Source organism: Chionomys nivalis, chromosome 19, assembly GCF_950005125.1.
Source record: "Chionomys nivalis chromosome 19, mChiNiv1.1, whole genome shotgun sequence".
NCBI lineage: Eukaryota > Metazoa > Chordata > Mammalia > Rodentia > Cricetidae > Chionomys > Chionomys nivalis.
The window spans coordinates 20784220-20803090 of NC_080104.1; the positions used below are offsets into that span (position 1 = coordinate 20784220).

Genomic DNA, 18871 nt, shown 5'->3' on the forward strand with positions numbered 1-18871 from the left:
ATCATCTCCATTTGAAAATTATATATTGATGTAGTTTCCATTTTCAAAGTAAAGTACTTCTTACTCTCCGATAGAATCCAAATGATGAATCTTAATATGTCCCCCTTTTGAATAATTCAACAACGAATCCCATTAGCTTTAGATTCATCTTATGATTAATATCATAGTGTGGTTTACCTGTTCTTGAATGCAATGCATGAAGTAGTAGAAACTGCAGAAATGCAGCAAATCAAAGGGCAGCATCAGAATCGTTAAGTAAGCGCTACAGACACCAAGTCATTAAATTCCAGCTAGGAATGGCAGAAGCCCACAACACAGTTAAAAAAATATATATAGCTACCAACGTGCAAATTTTAAATAAAATTTCCCATAGTCCTTGCATTCTCAATGACCCTGCTCCAAAGACTGCAGTGCCCAACATTACACAATGTTGACATTAAACAAGGCCATAAGTGCTGCTGTCATCAGCTCAGATCCCTGCAGCTTCAGATCCTCATTGATTACTGCATTCATCTATGCCGGTCTGCACTGTACTGAGGTGACTCTCAGGGCAGCAGACAGCTGAGCCCTCTCGCCACGCAATTAACCATTTCCTAAAACAGTGCATAGATGCTGCTACTTCCCTGCAGCCGGAGACAAAACTCTGAAGTCCCTGAAAGCTAGTGAGGGAGAAAGCCTCAGGCAGATGCTCTTGATCTCCTGTTCCTCTCGCGGGGACACTTACTTCACTGTGATAACCGTGATCTCCAGTAACAGACTAGAGCAGACCCTCACTGATTTTTAAATCCCTCCAAACTCACCTGAAATAATTCGATCCCATTATCAACCTCTGGAAATGGTCCTGCCAAGTCCAACGTAACAGATCATTTCCTCTGCAGTTTTTCTAAATGAGGAACGGCACCCACTGGCAACAACTGCACTAGAACACATAAAGCTGAAGCCGGGAGGGACTGTTGGGAACAGAAGAAAACTGCTTGTTCAGAGTCTCCTGTATGATCAACCTACTGCTGATGGCTCCTCTCCAGAGGGCAAAAGGACAATCGCAAATACAAGAAACAGAGATGGGGATGGCTTATATTTGTGATACTAAAAGACAGGTGACCATGCTCTTATAATTTGTAGTGTAACAGAGCTGTCATTAAGGCAAAACCATTGTTTTATCAGCAATTCACCTACATTTACTCCGACCATATCATATCTTGTACTAAGGAACAATAATAACATTAGCAAAAGAAAGGAAATGAATTGAAAACAATTTCCCAGCCACATTTAATCATGGTAAAATGTTCAGCTTCAAGAAACAGTAGTAAATACTGAGACACTCCTCTAACCCACTCCAGAAGGTCTGGAGAAGCACATGGAGGCCACTTCCGCTTTCTTTCATAATGTGAACTGGTAAATGATAACACAGGGACAAACAGGACAAACCCCCATTGATTTAAAACAATTGTGCTGGGTTTACCGAAGTAGTGTGAACTTGCCAAAAAAAAAAAAAAAAAGTCATATTGGTTGAAATAAATATCAGCACTGAACTGTTAATCATGTTAACCAACTAAAAACACCAGTCTCTAACAAGCTGACTACTTGATAAAGAATAAAAGTTAGCCCACACAGGATCCTCAGGAAATTTTCCTTTTCTTTTCAGAAACTTCCAGGTACACTTTAAACTGACATTAGGCAAAAGGTAATCAAATTGTAGCAAGGGAAAGAAAAGAGCAATACACATTAACTGAAGGCCTTTTATCTGTCAAACGCAGTACTATCATAACTTTATTTAATTCACTTGTTTTATAGGGATATGATAAACTTACATTACCCACAACAAGTGACACTTAGCAAAGCTTATTCATTTGCCCAAGGTCATATGGTTTAAACGTAGTGCCCTGGAATCTGAACTTGGCTTCACCTCATATGAAATCTCACTGGACCTACACTTACAGAGCGACTGTATAAGGTTTTGATCTTTACTTCCAGTGGGGCCCAGGATTTTGTGCCAGTAGCTTGCTGGGAAGCTGGCTGGTTTGGTGGGGTCTATCATGCTACACATCTGCTATGCCAATCCTGACTCCAGTGGAGATGGTCTGAGAGCAGTTAGTGGAGATGGGGGGCCGTGCTTGCTAAACTTAGGCTTCTTTTGCTATGTTACTGTCCTAAAGAAGACCAACAGAGGCACAGTCTACAGAAAGACCTTAGGACAGTACCAGGCATGAGGAGTAGACGACAGCCAAAACTTTCAGCAATTTATTCATTTTCTGTAGTTAAAAACATTCGTGAGTTTTCTTTCCATGCATTTCACAAGTCCAGTTAACAAATTAAACAACATTTACATTCTCATGCTGAGTCTACGTGAAAGCTAATTCTGTGTTCCTACTCTCTCTCACCCTATGTACTTCCTAGGATGTGCTAACTTCAAATGATCAACCAAGTTTCAATGGTATTAATCGGGTATTTATTCCACATTTTATCTCATATATTAATGTATAGTTTCCTTGAGTTCCCTAAATTGTCTTGACTTAAGCAAACATATCAAATGATAAAAAATTTGGTTTCTAACAGAAAAAAAAAAACCGTACTAAAGCAAACAGGTCTCTGAAATGGTATGCACAGCATACAGTTTACAAAGTAAGAACAAAGAATCTATATTAAAGAAAGCCTATTGTTGACCCTTTTGTAAAACAGTCTTTCAGTCATTTCTGGATAGTGCATCCCATGAGATCTCATGCAAAGTGACAGATGCCATTCCCTGAGACTGACAACACATAAGTAGGAACAATCCCTCCCTTATGATTGTATTGATTTAGAAACTCATACTAACAATATTTACTTACTTCAAATCGTTCTTATTTAAAACAACTCTTCCCACTTGGAGGAACAAGAATCCCTCTGGGTAAAAGACTACACAGACTAACCTCACCTGTGACTCCATAGCTACCCAAAGCCCAGAGCACTGATTTCCTCTGAGAGAACAGACACATCTAATGCCATCAGCAATTCTGAGCAAGCAGCACTCCAATTATGGAACCTAGTGGCACTGTCGTCTATGTGAAGGCCTGAGATTGCTAACGTTTCCGTTTTCTTTTGTTCTAAAATCCAGCATCCATTATTTTGAAACCGCGACACAAACATCCTACTGTTGAATTGATTTCTGTGAGTGATGACACTGGTGTGTCATGTTCCTCGGCCTTGGCACTAGCAAGAGATCACGAAGCATGAACACATTGATGGAAATACAAAGCCCATGCACAATTAAGCAATTTATTATTGTTTTTGTTTCACAGAACACTGACTTCCTAATCTTTAAATCTTTACTTGACTAGTTCAGAAGAACAGAAATCATAAATAGGATTGCTTCTTACAACCTTCAGGCTATGCTGTAAAACCCTATGATATCAGTTCAGAGAAACAGATTAAAGATAAAGTGAACAAGTGGAAAAGTTGATCCATTTAGAAAATGTAACAAAATTGCTCTGTACCCTATATAAAACACATTAATATTTAGACCAGAAGAAAATGAATACAATGAGTATTGAATATATATTTGGGAACAACCATTAAGAAAATATGGCACAATGACCATTCCCCAGACTCACCCGCACCTGCTTGTCGGATCTTCCTTGTTTCCATTTCCAAATCAACAGAGCTCAGTTCCTCCCACCTGTCCGAGGAGACAGGTATCCCAGATGCGCACATGATAACAACCTTGCAAAGAAATCCAGTCCAAGAACAGCAACTCTCTGCTGCCTAAGATCTTATCTGAGAAGCGTGTGTCTTGCTTCCTCCTTCACCATGCTTCTACCATGGAACGAGGGGAGCAACAGGAAATGCAAACTGAAGGAAAGCATTGGTGTGAGCATGGGAAAGTCTCCTTGCATGACTGACTCAGGTCACTGCAGGCACCTTGCAGCTACCCCAAAGATTGGTTGGATGAAATACCGCATGCAAACCTCCATGGGCCTGATGGTGTGAAGGCTTGTAGCATTTACCGAGGAGAAGCATATTGGCATCTCTGCTGGGTTTTAAGCAGATCCACGGGATTCAGGAAATAAGCTCTCTGCCAGATGACACTATGCTCCTAGCCATTCCTTATGCTTACTTATCGCCCACATTACTTTAACTAGCGTCCTTTCACCTGCTGTGAGCTTATTTGTAGAGAGAGCTAAATAAAGGATTTTTATGACAATGAAATGGCCTTTAGTCCACAGGATGATTTCTGGAAGCATTAGTTGTCAGTTTTTGCTCGGTACAATTAAAATTCATTAAACGGAAACATTTCTTATGGTTTTATATTAGATTTATAAAGAAAAACGTCTGCATTACTTCCTGAAGAAATGGATGAAATTAAGTGGTAATTGTAAATGCTATTTATTTTATATATAGTATTTTATTCGTTATGTGACTATATAAAATAGGTTTTGTTTTGTTTTGTTTGCCTATCAGAGGGATCTTCAAAAATATATGTCCCTGGAAGTTTTGATATTATATGTGTCAATAGTATAATTACAAGATGAAAAATTTTGATACCGGGATAAGTGATATTTATGATCCCAAGTTATGAAAAAATACTTTTCTCCTTGTGATTTATTTCACCAAAACAAATGGCTGTATATGATGTTCAGTATCTTTTCTGTTGACACTACTTCTGACTTTTATTTACAGGTATTATAAAAGTTAAAATGCCGCAACCTCTTGTGGTTGAATATACTTCATTGTTCCTAAAGAATATTCATGTAATCATAAGTCTAACTACAGGGTAAGTCAAGATCGGGCCCCCTCTCCTCTATTGCTTAGGGTCTTAGGCGAGGTCATCCTTGTGGATTCCTGGGAACTTCTCTAGAGCCAGGTTTTTGCTAACCCTGCAATGGCTCCCACAATCAAGGTATCTCTTTTCTTGCTCTCATCTCTGTCCTTCTCCATCTCCACTATCCCATTCCCTCAAATTCTCCTCAACCCCCCCTTCTCCCCTCCTCTTCCCTTTCTACCTTTCTCCCCCCACACGCTCCCAATTTTGTCAGGCGATCTTGTCTGTTTCCAGTTTCAAGGTGTGTCTGTATATGTTTTTCTTTGGGTTCACCTTACTTCTTAGCTTCTCTAGGATCATGAACTATTGGTTTGATGTCCTTTGTTTATAGATACAATCCACTTATGGGTGAGTACATACCATATTCGTCTTTTCAGTTCTGGGTTACCTCACTTAGAATAATGTTTCCTAATTCCATCCATTTGCATGCAATAGAACCTTCATCCAACAACATATAGAAACAGGCAGAGAACCACATTGGAGCACTGGACTGAACTCCCAAGGTCCAGTTGAAGAGTGGAAGGAATGAGAATATGAACAAAGAGGTTAAGACCATGACCTCTTCAGTTCATCCACTGAAACAGTTTACCTGAGCTAATGGGAGCTCACCAACTGGGAAGGAACAAGCATAGGACCAAACTAGTCCCTCTGAATGTGGTTGACAGTTGCATGGCTGGGGCAGATACAGGGGCCACTGGCAGTGGCACCAGGATTTATTTCTATTGCTTGTACTGGCTTTTTGGGATCCTATTCTTTTTGGATGTATACCTTGCTCAGTCTAGATATAGTAGGGAGGGCCTTGGACCTTCTACAAAGCAATGTGCCTTACTCTCTCTGAGGATTAGATGGGGGTGGGGTGGGAGGGTATGTAGAGGAAATAGGAGGAGAGGAGGAAGTGGGAATTTGGGTTGGTATATTTTTAAAAAATCTAATAAATTAAAAATAAGTAAAGAAAAAGAGAATATTCATGTATTTCATAGTAAGTCTGAAAAGCATCCAAGATGAAGAGTTGTATAACAAAATTCTTCCTGGAGTGGGGCAATACACATCTATTCCATGAATATCTGGAGTGTGGATACCACCAAAGTCCAACTTGGTGAACCAATGAGTTTTATTGGAGTTACTTACAGGAATACGGGTGAGGGGTTACTTACAAGAACAGAAATGACTCAAAGAGAGCTGCATTGTCAAAGGCCACCCCAGCATGGATGACAGCTCCCAAAGCTTGGGACCTGGAACACACTGTACCACCAGCAGGCAGCTCAACAGGTTGGAATGTGTCCTTTCCAGATGCCACAGCTGGTATAAACCTCTTCCAGGAAACTGGTCTGTTCTCAGGGTCTCCCCCTCCCTCCTTCGTTCCCTCCCTCCTGTTCTCTCCCTCCCTTCCTTCCTTCCTTTTCCTTTTCCCAACATACTATTTTTATTGATTATTTGGGAATTTCATGCAATTCACTATGATCATATTTGTCTCCTATCCATCCCACCCTTGTGGCCATCCCAAATACAGAGAAAAATGAAAAAATACAGCAAAGTCCAATTTGTGTTGCCCATATAATCACTGGAGCATAATCAAACTCCCAGTGATCAGCTGAGTCCTTCCTCAGCCCTCTTCCAAAAGCCATCAGCTGTGAAGAACTACACTTCAGCATCTTCATCAAAGTTTTTAAGGACTCTCTTCAATGGCTTCCTGTCTAGACTGTTTCTTCTTGTGTGTGTAGTCTGTCTGTCTGTCTCTGTGTGTCAATGGGAGCATATGTGTACTGTATATGCAGATATTGCAGAAGCCCAAAGGGAGTACCAGATCCCTTGCATCTAGAGTTATAAATGTTTGTGTGTGACCCAGTGTGGGTGCTGGGAACTGAATTCTGATCCTCTGAAAGAAAGGCAATTTCCTTAACCCTTGAGTCACCTCTATAGCCCTATAACAAAATTCTATGATCCTTGAAGTTGAATTCACAAGTAATTAATCAATCTTTTCCTTTTTAAATCAAATTTTAGTTCAAATTTGACAGCTATACAACACACATGCAGCCTGTTATACGTTCTCAAAAGTCACTGTGTTAAAAGTTGATATATTAACCACATCCTAGTTCTTTTACTGCTACAGTGCTTGTCCTTGTACTTGTTAAAGAACCCAGATATCTTTCCAGTGCAATTTAAGGTAATTATCAAAGTACAGTACTGTTCATCTAAGTCTTGAGAAAAGTAGAGTTAACACAATGTGCACCAAATGCCGATTACTTCCTATTGCCCCAAATATCTTTAAAAGTTAAAAGTTGTCTCTATTTTTCTCTAACTGACTCAAGGGAAAGTGTTCTGCAGATTACAATCGTTTCTTGCAAAAGATTCTCCATTAGAGACAAAGAACAGTTTCTTTTTTTTAAAAAAAAAAAAACTATCTCTGCATAATTATTTCATTTCTTTCAGTAGTTTATCTTCACTTTTATAAACTTCATCACTAAAACACTCACAAATGGGTGGTGCACGCCTTTAATCCTAGCACTTGGGAGGCAGAGGCAGGTGAATCTCTGTGAGTTCGAGACCAGCCTGGTCTACAAGAGCTAGTTGCAGGACAGGCTCCAAAGCCACAGAGAAACCCTGTCTCGAAAAACCAAAAAATAAATAAATAAATAAATCAATCACTCACAAATAACTAAAAACACCACAAACAAAAACTAATCAGATCGGAAACCTACATAACTCAATCCTAAAAAAAAAAATGAAGGTTAAAAAATTGAAGATATGATATTAGGTGATATCACAAAATCTCAAAAACAAAAACCCACATTTTCTCTCTCACATATAAAATATAGCTAACAATATGTGTACATATGTGAAAAGTTAACACATGTGGATAGTGTAATACGAGAAAAAGACAAAAAAGAAGGCTAGGTATAAGGGAATGAGGAGGGAAAAACTGCAGGTAATGAATAAAAGTTATGAGAGAGGAAATAAAATTATTGTTTTCAAGTTTCAATTCTTTCATGGGTATTTGTTGATGATGGATAGATAAGTACATAAAATATATTCAATACTAAAAGTGAAATTTTTAATATGAAGCTCAACAGCTTCCATTCCATTGCCAGGCAGTTTTAGAGTGTGCCTAGACAATATAACTTAAGAATGTGATTGTGGGGATACAGAATTTTCGACTGGTCATTCAGCTATAACACATTGCTACTGATTGATTGGCTATATCTATTTCTATGCCATGTTATACTACATTAGCACACTGGCACTTAAGAGACAGCAGCAGGACAAACTGTATTTAGAAAAGCATAAATATATTGTCCTTGAATCTGCACTTGTGTTAGCACCAGATCTCCTTAAAAATTCCAGCATTGTTAATCTTTACAGTCAACACGTACTGGTTGTATTACAAACTTTTATGATCAATAAACACCGTACATATAAAAAATTATATAGAAAAATAAATTCACATTCCCAGTAGCTATTCTGAGCTAGTTTCCCTAACCAAACCTAAAGCACATGGATATTTTTCATTTTTTAAGCTTCTCTGGATGTCTTCAAAGGAAAGTTCTACATGGACATTGCTCTTTAGTCTTTTTAACTTTCTTTGCATGCATGTGTCTCATATGTACCTTTCATCAAGCCCAAAGTTTGAATATTGGCAATATTAGGCCCTAGAGTAAAGAGAAAAAGTATCCAGACCAAGCTTCTTGCTTTGGAACATTCAATAATATTTCAGTATTACAGATGGCACACATAACAAGTCAATAGCATAGGCAGAGTTTGAACTCTACAGTAATAACAACCAGCCATGCTAGCAATGCTTTAGCTCACAATCTCCTTAGGTCTGAAGAGTAACTTCTACCTCATGTCCAACGTGGACTGTGTTCTTAAGAGATTTACCACTCAAGCACAGAATATCCATGAAATATAACACACTATATGCTACTGACTTAGGTCTTTCCTGAAACTCTAGACGATACCACCATGTTGTGATATCATAACACTGGTCTATGAAGAAACGGAAAAAAAAAAAAAAGAAAGAAAGAAAATGAAAGGACCTCAATTTAACTGTGTTTGGAACAGGCTGCATGTTCTATTCATTTCTAAAATAGTTTCAGTGCACATCAACACTCAGGCTTCAAGAGTACCACATCAAGGACATTGTTAGTCCATCAACACTAGTCAAACAAACTTAATCATACATGCTTACCTTTTTTTTTTTCTTTTGGCAACTGATTTATATTAGTAGCAGGTGGGAAATGTTTGCATTGTTAATACTTTTTTTCTGAATTATTACACATATGGCACTTAACAAGAAAGACAAGAAAGAACTGGATTCTCTTTTTAACTGATCTAGAAGTGGTGTCCAGTGTCATGCTGCAGTGGTTTCTTTAAGAGCAGCGATCGTCACATGTCCTGCTGTCATGGGAACATCTGTGATCATGGTTCCAGTGTAGCAGTCCAACTCTATGCATCCTGGCTCACATGTGCATACATTGGCATTGATGTCTTCCTTTTATTCAACACTACATGACCACTGACATAACTGCATTGAGTCTAAGCTATAAAAAATAAAGCATCTACTGAAAGAAAGAAAAACTGACATACTACAAGTATTTCAAATTAAATATGTCTAAAGATTTAAGCCAGCATTCAAAGCAGCATTTTGTAGAATAGCAGGAGAGAAGGCAACCTAAGTTCTGAAGACAGGAGGATGAAATTGAGAATTGGGCAATTAATATATTAAGTTCAATTTTTTGATATCTAGAGCATTGTTCATATCTGTAATTCTCTGAGACACAAAGTTCAGGTTATGTTCATCATATAGGGGCTTTAAACACTAGAAGCAAATCTGATTATAGACTTTAGCCTGAAAAAATTTAGGAAAGGTAAAAATGACAGTGCAATTGATGCCATCCAGGAAGTCTTTCCCACATCTCTCAAATTGAAAGCAGTGTACTTGGGTGTGAATTGTAGTTTAGTTTCAATAATTATAGCATATATAGCATTCATATAGCCCAATTGACAAAGCCATAAAATACACTCTCTTGGCTCCTTGCCTACTCTCTGTAACATCAACAGAACAGGAAGCGCTTCATACTCAGGGCTAGATCAGAAAGGTACAACAGAACAAGATAACACCAATCCAAAGTCAAATCAAGCACACGTATCCTGTTTTAGTATTATAGAACAATGTCTACATAATAAATCCAATTTATGGTAAAAGAAAAAGATTTTGATGTCTTTTACCTAGGGCTCAGTGAGAAATGAGATTATGCATTTATTTTATGTCTGTGAAGTTTTACTATGTATCTTCCATCCACTATAGAAAAAGCATTTTTAATGCCCCTGGACTTAGAAAGAAATGCTAGTCTCATTTCCCAGACATTTTGTCCCCACACAAGGGAGGGTAAAATTTTTTGGCCCTAGGTGGTTTTGAGTCTCAAGCTCCTAGCCATTATAGGTACTGACTCAACCACAAGCAGATATTTAAACTTTACCCCACATATCTTTTACTTTTGTTTTCTATTTCATTTTTGTATCCTAGAAAATTTCATTCATACAAATTCAACAATGTCTTTTTTTAACATCATCTTTCTCTTTCCTTTTATTTTTCTGCAGGGGAATTTTACTTTGTTTGTTATTGATTTATCCATCTTAGGCAACCATATTCTTATAAGCTATAAAGAGATTCAAATGGTGCCCTGATTAGCTTTTTATCTTTGTTATATTGGCATCGGTAAACGTTATTTGTATGTTTGAAAGCCATAAAATGGATACATGCATTTGTCTTTGCTGGGTTACAATTCAAGCAAGGTTGGCTGGATCAATGGTACTTTGTTTATTACTGTGTTACCCAGCTATTCCATTTCTTACTATTGTCACAGACAGAATTTGTTTCTTCACTAAGAAAACAACAAATTTAAAAACTTAAAGATGTGTGTTAGGCAAAATATGACAGATTTCAAATAGTAAGTTATAAAGAAAACAGACAGTAAATAAGAGAATCAGACTATTCTGTTGCTACATGGAAAGAAACGCAGGTTTTCACTATCTATATACAGTTTTTTCATTCCCTACTTATTATTCTTGTATATACGTTCTATCCTTCATTATTTGAAGCTCATTAAAATATTTTAAGCATTCAACAAAGTAAATCAAAATCAGTGATTTCTCAGAATAAATGGTGGTTTAAATGTGAATGACCCTCATAGGTTCCTATGCTTGAATAATTGGTCCCCAGTTGGTAGAACTGTTTGGGAAAGATTGGGAATTGTGGCCTTGGGAAAGTACATCACTGGGGTGGGCTTTGAAATGTCTAAAGACTTGGGTGATTCCCAATGTGCTCTTAGCTTCCAGTTTGTGGGTCAGGTGTGAGCTCTCTGCCAAGCTCCTGCCTGCTGCCGTGTGCCCCCCTATAAGGGTGGAGGACTCTCACAACTGTGAAACTGAAAACTCAATCATACCTCTTTGATGAGTTTCTGTGGTCATGGGCTGCATCACAGAAACAGGAAAGTAACTAGTGCAGATGCTGATACCACACATGGAGAATTGTTGTGACAGATATGACTGTGTAGCTTTTGGTGCTTGTTGTTTGTTTTTTAGAGTTATTTATTTTTTATTTTATTTGTTTGGTAAATTTTTGTTTTTGTTTTAATAAATGTGGAAGATTTGTGGACTTTTGATGAAAAAATCAGATGCAGCAGGAAGAAATTAATAGGCCATCCTAGAGGCTTGGAAAAATCATAGTGGTGAGAGCTATGTGAGCAGCTGTAGTGATATTTCATTTGTATTTTAATAAATAAACTGGTGTTGGTGGTGCATGCCTTTAATCCCAGCACTCAAGAAGCAGAGAGGCACGTGGATCTTTTTTGAGGCCAACCTGGTCTACAAGAGCTAGTTCCAGGACAGGCTCCAAAACTACAGAGAAACCCTGTCTTTAAAAACCAAAATAAATAAATAAAGCTTACCTGAAGATCAGAACACAAAACAGTCATACTAGTCAGCAAATACAGGCCAGACACTGGTGACCCACACCTTTAATCCCAGCAGCTACACTAATTAACCATAGAGGTCAGGCAGTGGCTTACTTACACTAATTAATAATAATAATAATAGAGTGAATACTTGTGAGCTATTATTTATAGACAGTTTACATTGGTATAGATTCTGGTATACTGATAGAAATTCAAATTATATTTGTTATATTAAAGTAGCTAGTTCAGAGAAGAGGCTAAGACTATTGAACAATGGAGTAAAGCTAGAAGTATAGACATCTCCCAAGACCAAATTCTTGGAGAAGAAAATTATGCTATTATAGAAAGGCAATCTCTATATGATGATCACATCCTGGCATTATATTGTGCAGCAGCATTGAATGCTTGGGACAAAACTGAAGAAGCAGGAAAAAAATATTGAATCATTTAATAAAGTTGTACAGGGCCCAAATAACTCTTCATGGATTTCTTACAAAGATTAACATGAGCAGTAAACAAAATGATAACAAATTCAGAAACTAGACAAATAATAATTGAATCACTGGCTTTTTGCCATTTCTCTATGCAAAAAGATAATTAGGCCATTAAATGCAAGGTCAGCACCTTTGGATGAATGAATTTGAGATACAATTAATATTGAATCTCATGACCATGATGATGCATAGATAGAGGTGATTTCCAGAAGTTAGAGGAAAAATTAAAATGTCAAATGTTACAAATGTGTCAACCAAGGTCACCTTAAAAGGGATTACAGACAAGGCATTCCTAGAAACAATGTTTTTTTTTCCTTAAAAATAATTCATTTAGAAAACCGCTCCCTTCTCAATTATGCAGAAAGTGTGGCAAAGGCAGGCATTGGACTGATGAATGTAGGCTGATGAGGAATATTCAAGCTAATCCTTTGCCATCAGGAAATTCCATGAGGGGTCTCTCACAGGCCCCATGCCAAATCCAGTTCAGTCGTTTCCTATCATTGTAGAGGAATCTCCTTCCAGAGCAATAAAAAAAACTGAAAGAACCTAATGCCTATTGCAAGACACAACAAAGCTCTGGATAATCGAATATAAATATAAAAGAGAACAAAAATTTCAGGAGAAACCATAAAGTATTTTTGCAAAGTTCTATTAATGAATAAAGACAAAAATTAAAAATATGAATAAATTACATTGTCATTGACGGTCTGGTAGACACAAGTGTGGATGCACCAAAAATTTCATAAGAAACTTGGTATTAAAATTGGCCTCTTCAGGAGGAAAATTTTCAGTTTTTAGGTACTGGAACTTTATCTAAGGTAAAGCAGAGCAAAAGATGGGCCAGAAGGAGAGAGAGGAATATTAAAACAATACATAACAAACATAGAAATATGAATTTATGGGGATGTGATTTGTTACAGCAATGGAATACTCAGATTAACATTCCCCAATCTTAAAAACAAATCATAATTAATGTATGTCTTTGGGGAAAACATTAGAATGCTTTATAAAGAACAATCACTGATCATTCAGGTTGTACAAGAACAGGGCACCACAGCTGCTCATATTTCAAAGGCACCAACAGCTCTGCCTTAAAAATGGTTGACAGAAAATCCTGTATGGGTTAAGCAATGGCCTTTAACAAAAGAGAAACTAGAGTCTTTAGAAGAGCTGGTACAGGAGCAACTAGATGCTCTCTGCATATTAAAGAATTAACCAGTCCTTGGAATTCTCCTGTATTCGCTTTTTAAAAGAAATCTGGAAAGTATAGAGTGTGACAGATTTAAGAGCTGTTAATAAGGTGATTCGACCAATGCACTCCCTCCAGGCTGGCATTCTTTGCCTTCTCTATTGCTCACAGAATGGTCTCTTATACTTATTGATTTAAAAGATTGTTTATTCACTATACTTATACAAGAAATGACAGAAAAAAAATTGCCTTCACGGTGCCTACTTATAATAATTCTCAGCCTGCTAAGAGATATCAATAGAAAGTTCTCATACAGGTAATGTTAAATAGCTCTACCCTGTGCTCATATTTTTAAGTCAGCCATTGGAAATGATACATAAGCAATTTATTTTATCTATAGTTTACCATTACATGAACAATATTTTACTAACTGATTCAAATGTAGATATTTTAGAAAAAAAATATTTGAAGAAGTAAAGAAAATTTTGCCTTCTTGGGGATTATAAATTTCTCCTAAAAAAATACAAAGAGGAGATTCTATTAATTATTTAGGCTATAAAATAAGTCTACAAAAAATAAGACCCCAAAAGCTGCAAATTAAAAGAGATTGAGTGCAGACTCTTAATGACTACCAAAGATTGCTAGGAGACAGTTCCCATTTACAGTGTACTATACACTATTGGGATAGGTACTAATGACTTGATTAATAAAAAAAAAAAACAACAACAAAAAACAAAAAAACAAAAAACCTTAAATGGTCCCAGGGAATTATCAGTTGAAGCTGAGAAAGAATTGCCTTTAATTGAAGATGAATTACAGAAGGCACATATAGATCATGTACAGTTGAACCTTAACTGCATATTACCCTCTAAACATTCCCCTACAGGAATTTTAATGCAAAGGGAAGATATTATCTTAGAATGGAACTTTTTACCATATAAAGCAAGTAAAAAATTAAAAACTTATGTGAAAAAGGTTGCTGAGTTAATTCTAAAAGGAAAATTGAGACTTCATCAATTAGCAGGAATAGATCCAGCAGAAATTACAATACCTTTTATGAAATTATGAAACTGACAAATTATGGGAAGAAAGTAAACCCTGACAAAGAGCTTATAGTAATGTTAATGGGATATATGCCAAGAGAAAGAATTCAACTTATAAAAAGAACTGGACCTTTCCTCACATTGTAAAGGACACACCAAGAACTGGAGCCCCTGCATTCTATACTGATGCAAATAAATCAGGAAAGGCAGGTTACAACAGAAAATTTAAGTAAAGTGATCAAAGCACTCATGATTCTGTCCCAAAGTCAGAATTATATGCTATTCTGAATTACTAATATATTTTAAAAAAAAAACTTCTCATCATAGATACCGATTCACAATACAGAAAGAGTTATTTTGTGTATTGAAACTGATGAATTATGTCAGATGACACAGAATTGACTTTATTACTTATTCAGTTACAAGATACAATCAGGAATAGGAATCGTCCCATATGTGTAGCCCAGATCCGATCCCATACAGGTCTGCCAGGTATTCTAGCTCAAGGTAATGCAGAAATTGATCAGTTATTGTTTGGAAATGTGCATGCCTTTAATCCCAGCTGGAGAGAGGAATATAAGGCAGGATGAGATAGGAACTCGCTCTCTTTCAGTCTGAAGATTTCATAGACGGAAGAGTTCTCTAGGGACTTGACTGCTTTGTTTTTCTGATCTTAAGGCTGAGCCCCAATATCTGTCTCTGGGTTTATATTATTTGTGCTAAAAGCAACTGGTCTTGTCCTAAAAATTTACCCAAGGATAAAGTAAAAAGTAATTGGTCTAATTTCTGTGGTGGGGGGCCTGTAAAGATGTGGCATTGTTATTAATAATTACTCATATTATGTACATCCACTTTGAATAAGAAAAAATGAGGCAAAAACAAATACAAAATGTATAGCTTGAAGAGAAAAAGAGTATCAGGAAATTTAATGTGATGAAGTACATACAGATATTAAGGGAAGTCCAGATTCGCATTGAAACAAAAGAAATGGTGACTACAGGTCACCACCTCCCCCCCCCCCAAACTTAACTTCCCATGTGCAAGACAAAGGGCTATGAAAAATTTCTACTCCTAAAAACAACAATTTATTTCAAAGGACCAGCCTCCAACTCAAGTAGGCAGCCAAAATTAGCAAAGTTGCCCATATAGTTCTGGCTCTAGAGTCACAAAGAACACAAGAAAAGAAGGTTTATGGAATCTTTCTCAATGAATAAGGAGAGCCACTGAGGTCAGGTAATGTGTGGCAAGGTAGTTCTTGCATGAAATTCCCGAGAGAGCAAGAGACTCTGAAAGCCACTGCTTAAAGCTATGACAAGTGAAGCCTGGATTGTATTGGGGACCCCAATGATAGTGAACTAAATGCATGGTAGCAGGTAAAGCTGGGGGCTCACAGCTCAAACCACAAAGAAGAGGTGCCAGACCAGTGAAATATCTACTGATGAGAGCTGCACACAGTGAGTGGAACCACTTCAAGAGAGTGATGTATGTTGTATGCAGCACAGCTAGATGAATGAAGCCAGTAAAACCCTTTGATACTAGACATGGAGCTAAGGATTTGGAGTCTTCTTGTTGCTTCAGCCTTGCTTTCTGCCAGTATTTCCTCACTATGTCCCCACTAGTTTCTTCTGGAACAGTGTTGTACAAGCTGCATCATTGGATGTTAGACTATGTAATTTGCTTTTTGATTTCTACATGGGGACAAGAGCTATGAGACTGCCTTGATTCTCATCAGATCTTTTGAAATTTGAACTTTTAAGCACCATTAAGTCTAAAAGACTGTGGGGAGTTTTGAAGTTGAGCAAGTACATTTTGCAGTATGACATGGTCACAAGCCTGAGGAGTTCAGGGAGTGGAATACGGTGGTTTGAATGAAAATGGTTCCCAAATGTTCATGGGTTGGAATACTGTATCCCAGTTGGTGGAACTATTTGTGAAGAATTAGGAGGTTCATCATAGGGAGTGGGCTTTAAGGTTTCAGTGCATACCCAGTGTGTTCTTTGCTTCCTCTTTGCGGATCAGGATTTGAGGTCTCAGCTGGAACTCCAGTACCACATCTGTCTACCTGATGCCATGTTCTCTGCTATAATGGCATTGGACTCAGATCTCTCTGGACCTGTAAACCCCAACTGTAAACTACCATTCTGTGTGTTGCGTTGGACATAGGAAAAAAAAAAAAGTGACTGATACATACTCCCAAGTCATCAGCAATTGACTTGCTGTAATGGTTATTACTGATAGTCTAGAAGTGATAAATGTCCTGGCATGCCTGTGACGGATTATCGTGATTGGTTAATTTAGGCAGGAAGACACACCCTAACTGAGCAGCATCATTCTCTCTGCTGGAGCCCTGGACTAAATAAGAAGTTTAGCTGTGCAGCAGCTTTCATTCTCTGTGTTTTGATTGTGGATTGGAACTCAATGTGTCAAGCTCTGCTGCCGCAACCTTCCTGCATGATGGCCTGAAATCTCAAACTGCGATTAAAACCAAGTCCTTTCTCCCTTAAGTTGCTTTTGTTGGAGTATTTTATTACAGCAAGAGGAGAATCAACTAAGATACTACCCAGTAAATCAAACAGACAGCAGTGTTTCCTCAGGCTTATTCTAGTTTAAATAGTGGGGGCGAGACTGGTGTTTTATTTATTCTTCCCTTAGCTACCTTTTAAATTTTAAATTTTTCTTCTCAATAAAATGGTGAGGTTTTCAAAATATAAACGGACATGTAATTATTTCTTCTCTACTCTAAGCAGAAAGCATATTTACAAATTGTCATTCAAAAGATTATAAGTAAGATGGATACTGGGTTAAAATCTGGAGAAGAGTCAATGGTGCGAGTGGTTCACAAACCAAGAGACAGGTGTGAGTAGCCGGGCAATGGAATGCTATCCTTGACCAAAGTTCCTCCACTCAACAGGGCTGGAAGAAGCTCATATTCATCTTCCAGGACTGTGTTGGCATTTTGTGACATCGTACAGGAAACAGTGGAACAGTTAAAGCACTGACTATAAGCCCCAAGGCACTATTACTTAAAAGATGAAAATTAATCAATGCCATTTTGCTATCCCTAGCCTTTCACCAGAAGAAAGAATACAGTTCATAGTCTACAAAGAATAAAGTTGGAAAAAGAGAGGTGTAAGTAGTTATAATAACAGAACTATAAATCTCACATTAAGTAAAAAGACAAAGGGTCAGAAAGACAAATAGTGTATATTCTTTCAATATGTAGGGTGTAGCTTCTGATTTCCATATATGAATATTTAGGAAGCAAAAGTAGCAGAAGAGGTCAGGAAATAGGAAAGCAGTCCATGAAAGCGAAAAATGACCCTTAAAGGAAGTTCCAAACATCAAGTTTCCTTGAATCTAGCAATCCCCAAGATAATTTCAATTTCCTCTTTATTGAGAAATAGAGTCAGTCATACATGCTTAATTTAATGGATGGCTTCCGAAAGGTCCTTAGTTTCCAAAGTAATCCATAATTTCTCAAATAACCAATACTCTACAGTCCCCAAATCTAATGTCTGTTTTCTATTCTTTAGGCATATGATACCAATTTCATTTCCAATTTTCTTTCTTTCTTACCATTTAGTTACCAGGAAGTTTACACTACATTGTGTTTTACTGTTGTTTTTGGTATTATGTTATGAAGGCTAGTTTATGGCCTTTCTGATTCCAAGAGCAATTTTCTTCTATAATGCATGCCATAAATATACCTGGGGATATTTAATTTTTCTACAGTATTAAAATATTCACTAAGTAAATATTTGATGGCAGAACTATCAGAGCTCCTTTATGGTTCAAAAATTTTGATTTCCAAGTTATAAAATAAAGAAACACAATTGTGAAACTAGAAAGCAAGGACTCCCACATGGTAAGCAATGATTTACCATGTAGCAACACCTCCAAATTTAATTTGCCATAATTCAACATGCAGGTATTTACTTTCTGCAGTGCTTTTTCCGAATGCATTAAAACAATAAACTGCAGATACACAAAGAATTGGAAGATAGGAAACACTATTGTTTTCATAATAATTTATCCACAGTAGTATTTTAGTGTATATATTCTCTTTATTCAAGTATGCACCTCTACAGTTAAAAATGAACTCATCTTTGAAAACTGTATCTCCACGTAAGTTACTTTCAGTTGTCTCATTAGTAAAACTAAACATAAGTATTGAAAAATAATACACCCACTCAAACTTATGATATGTTTCCATCTGGGAACACAAACATCCACAAAATAAAAAACAAAACAAAACTGGATTCTTCAAAAGAAATAAGGAGGAGGAAATGAATGCCCTGGCACTGGAGGCATTTAAGGGGCAGAATGCTGTCAAGAAATGGAGTCAGAGAAGCTGGTGATAAATGTGAAAGTCAGGGAAGCACTATGAATCAGTC

The 18871-nt window shown here is 37.2% G+C and overlaps 1 protein-coding gene across 31 annotated transcripts in view; it reads right to left on the reverse strand.

Moving 5' to 3' along the window:
• The window catches only part of Rims1 (regulating synaptic membrane exocytosis 1), a 454154-nt gene that overhangs the window by 173125 nt on the left and 262158 nt on the right, over positions 1 to 18871 (reverse strand). Inside the window, exon 1 of one of the 31 annotated variants that reach the window (XM_057794814.1) lies at positions 3597 to 3802. The exons of the other annotated variants lie outside the window; for them this stretch is intronic. Within the exon in view, the coding sequence (XP_057650797.1) occupies positions 3597 to 3690 (94 nt within the window). The 5' untranslated portion in view covers positions 3691 to 3802. Of the gene's footprint in view, positions 1 to 3596; positions 3803 to 18871 lie in introns of those variants that run through there. 31 annotated transcript variants of the gene reach the window in all.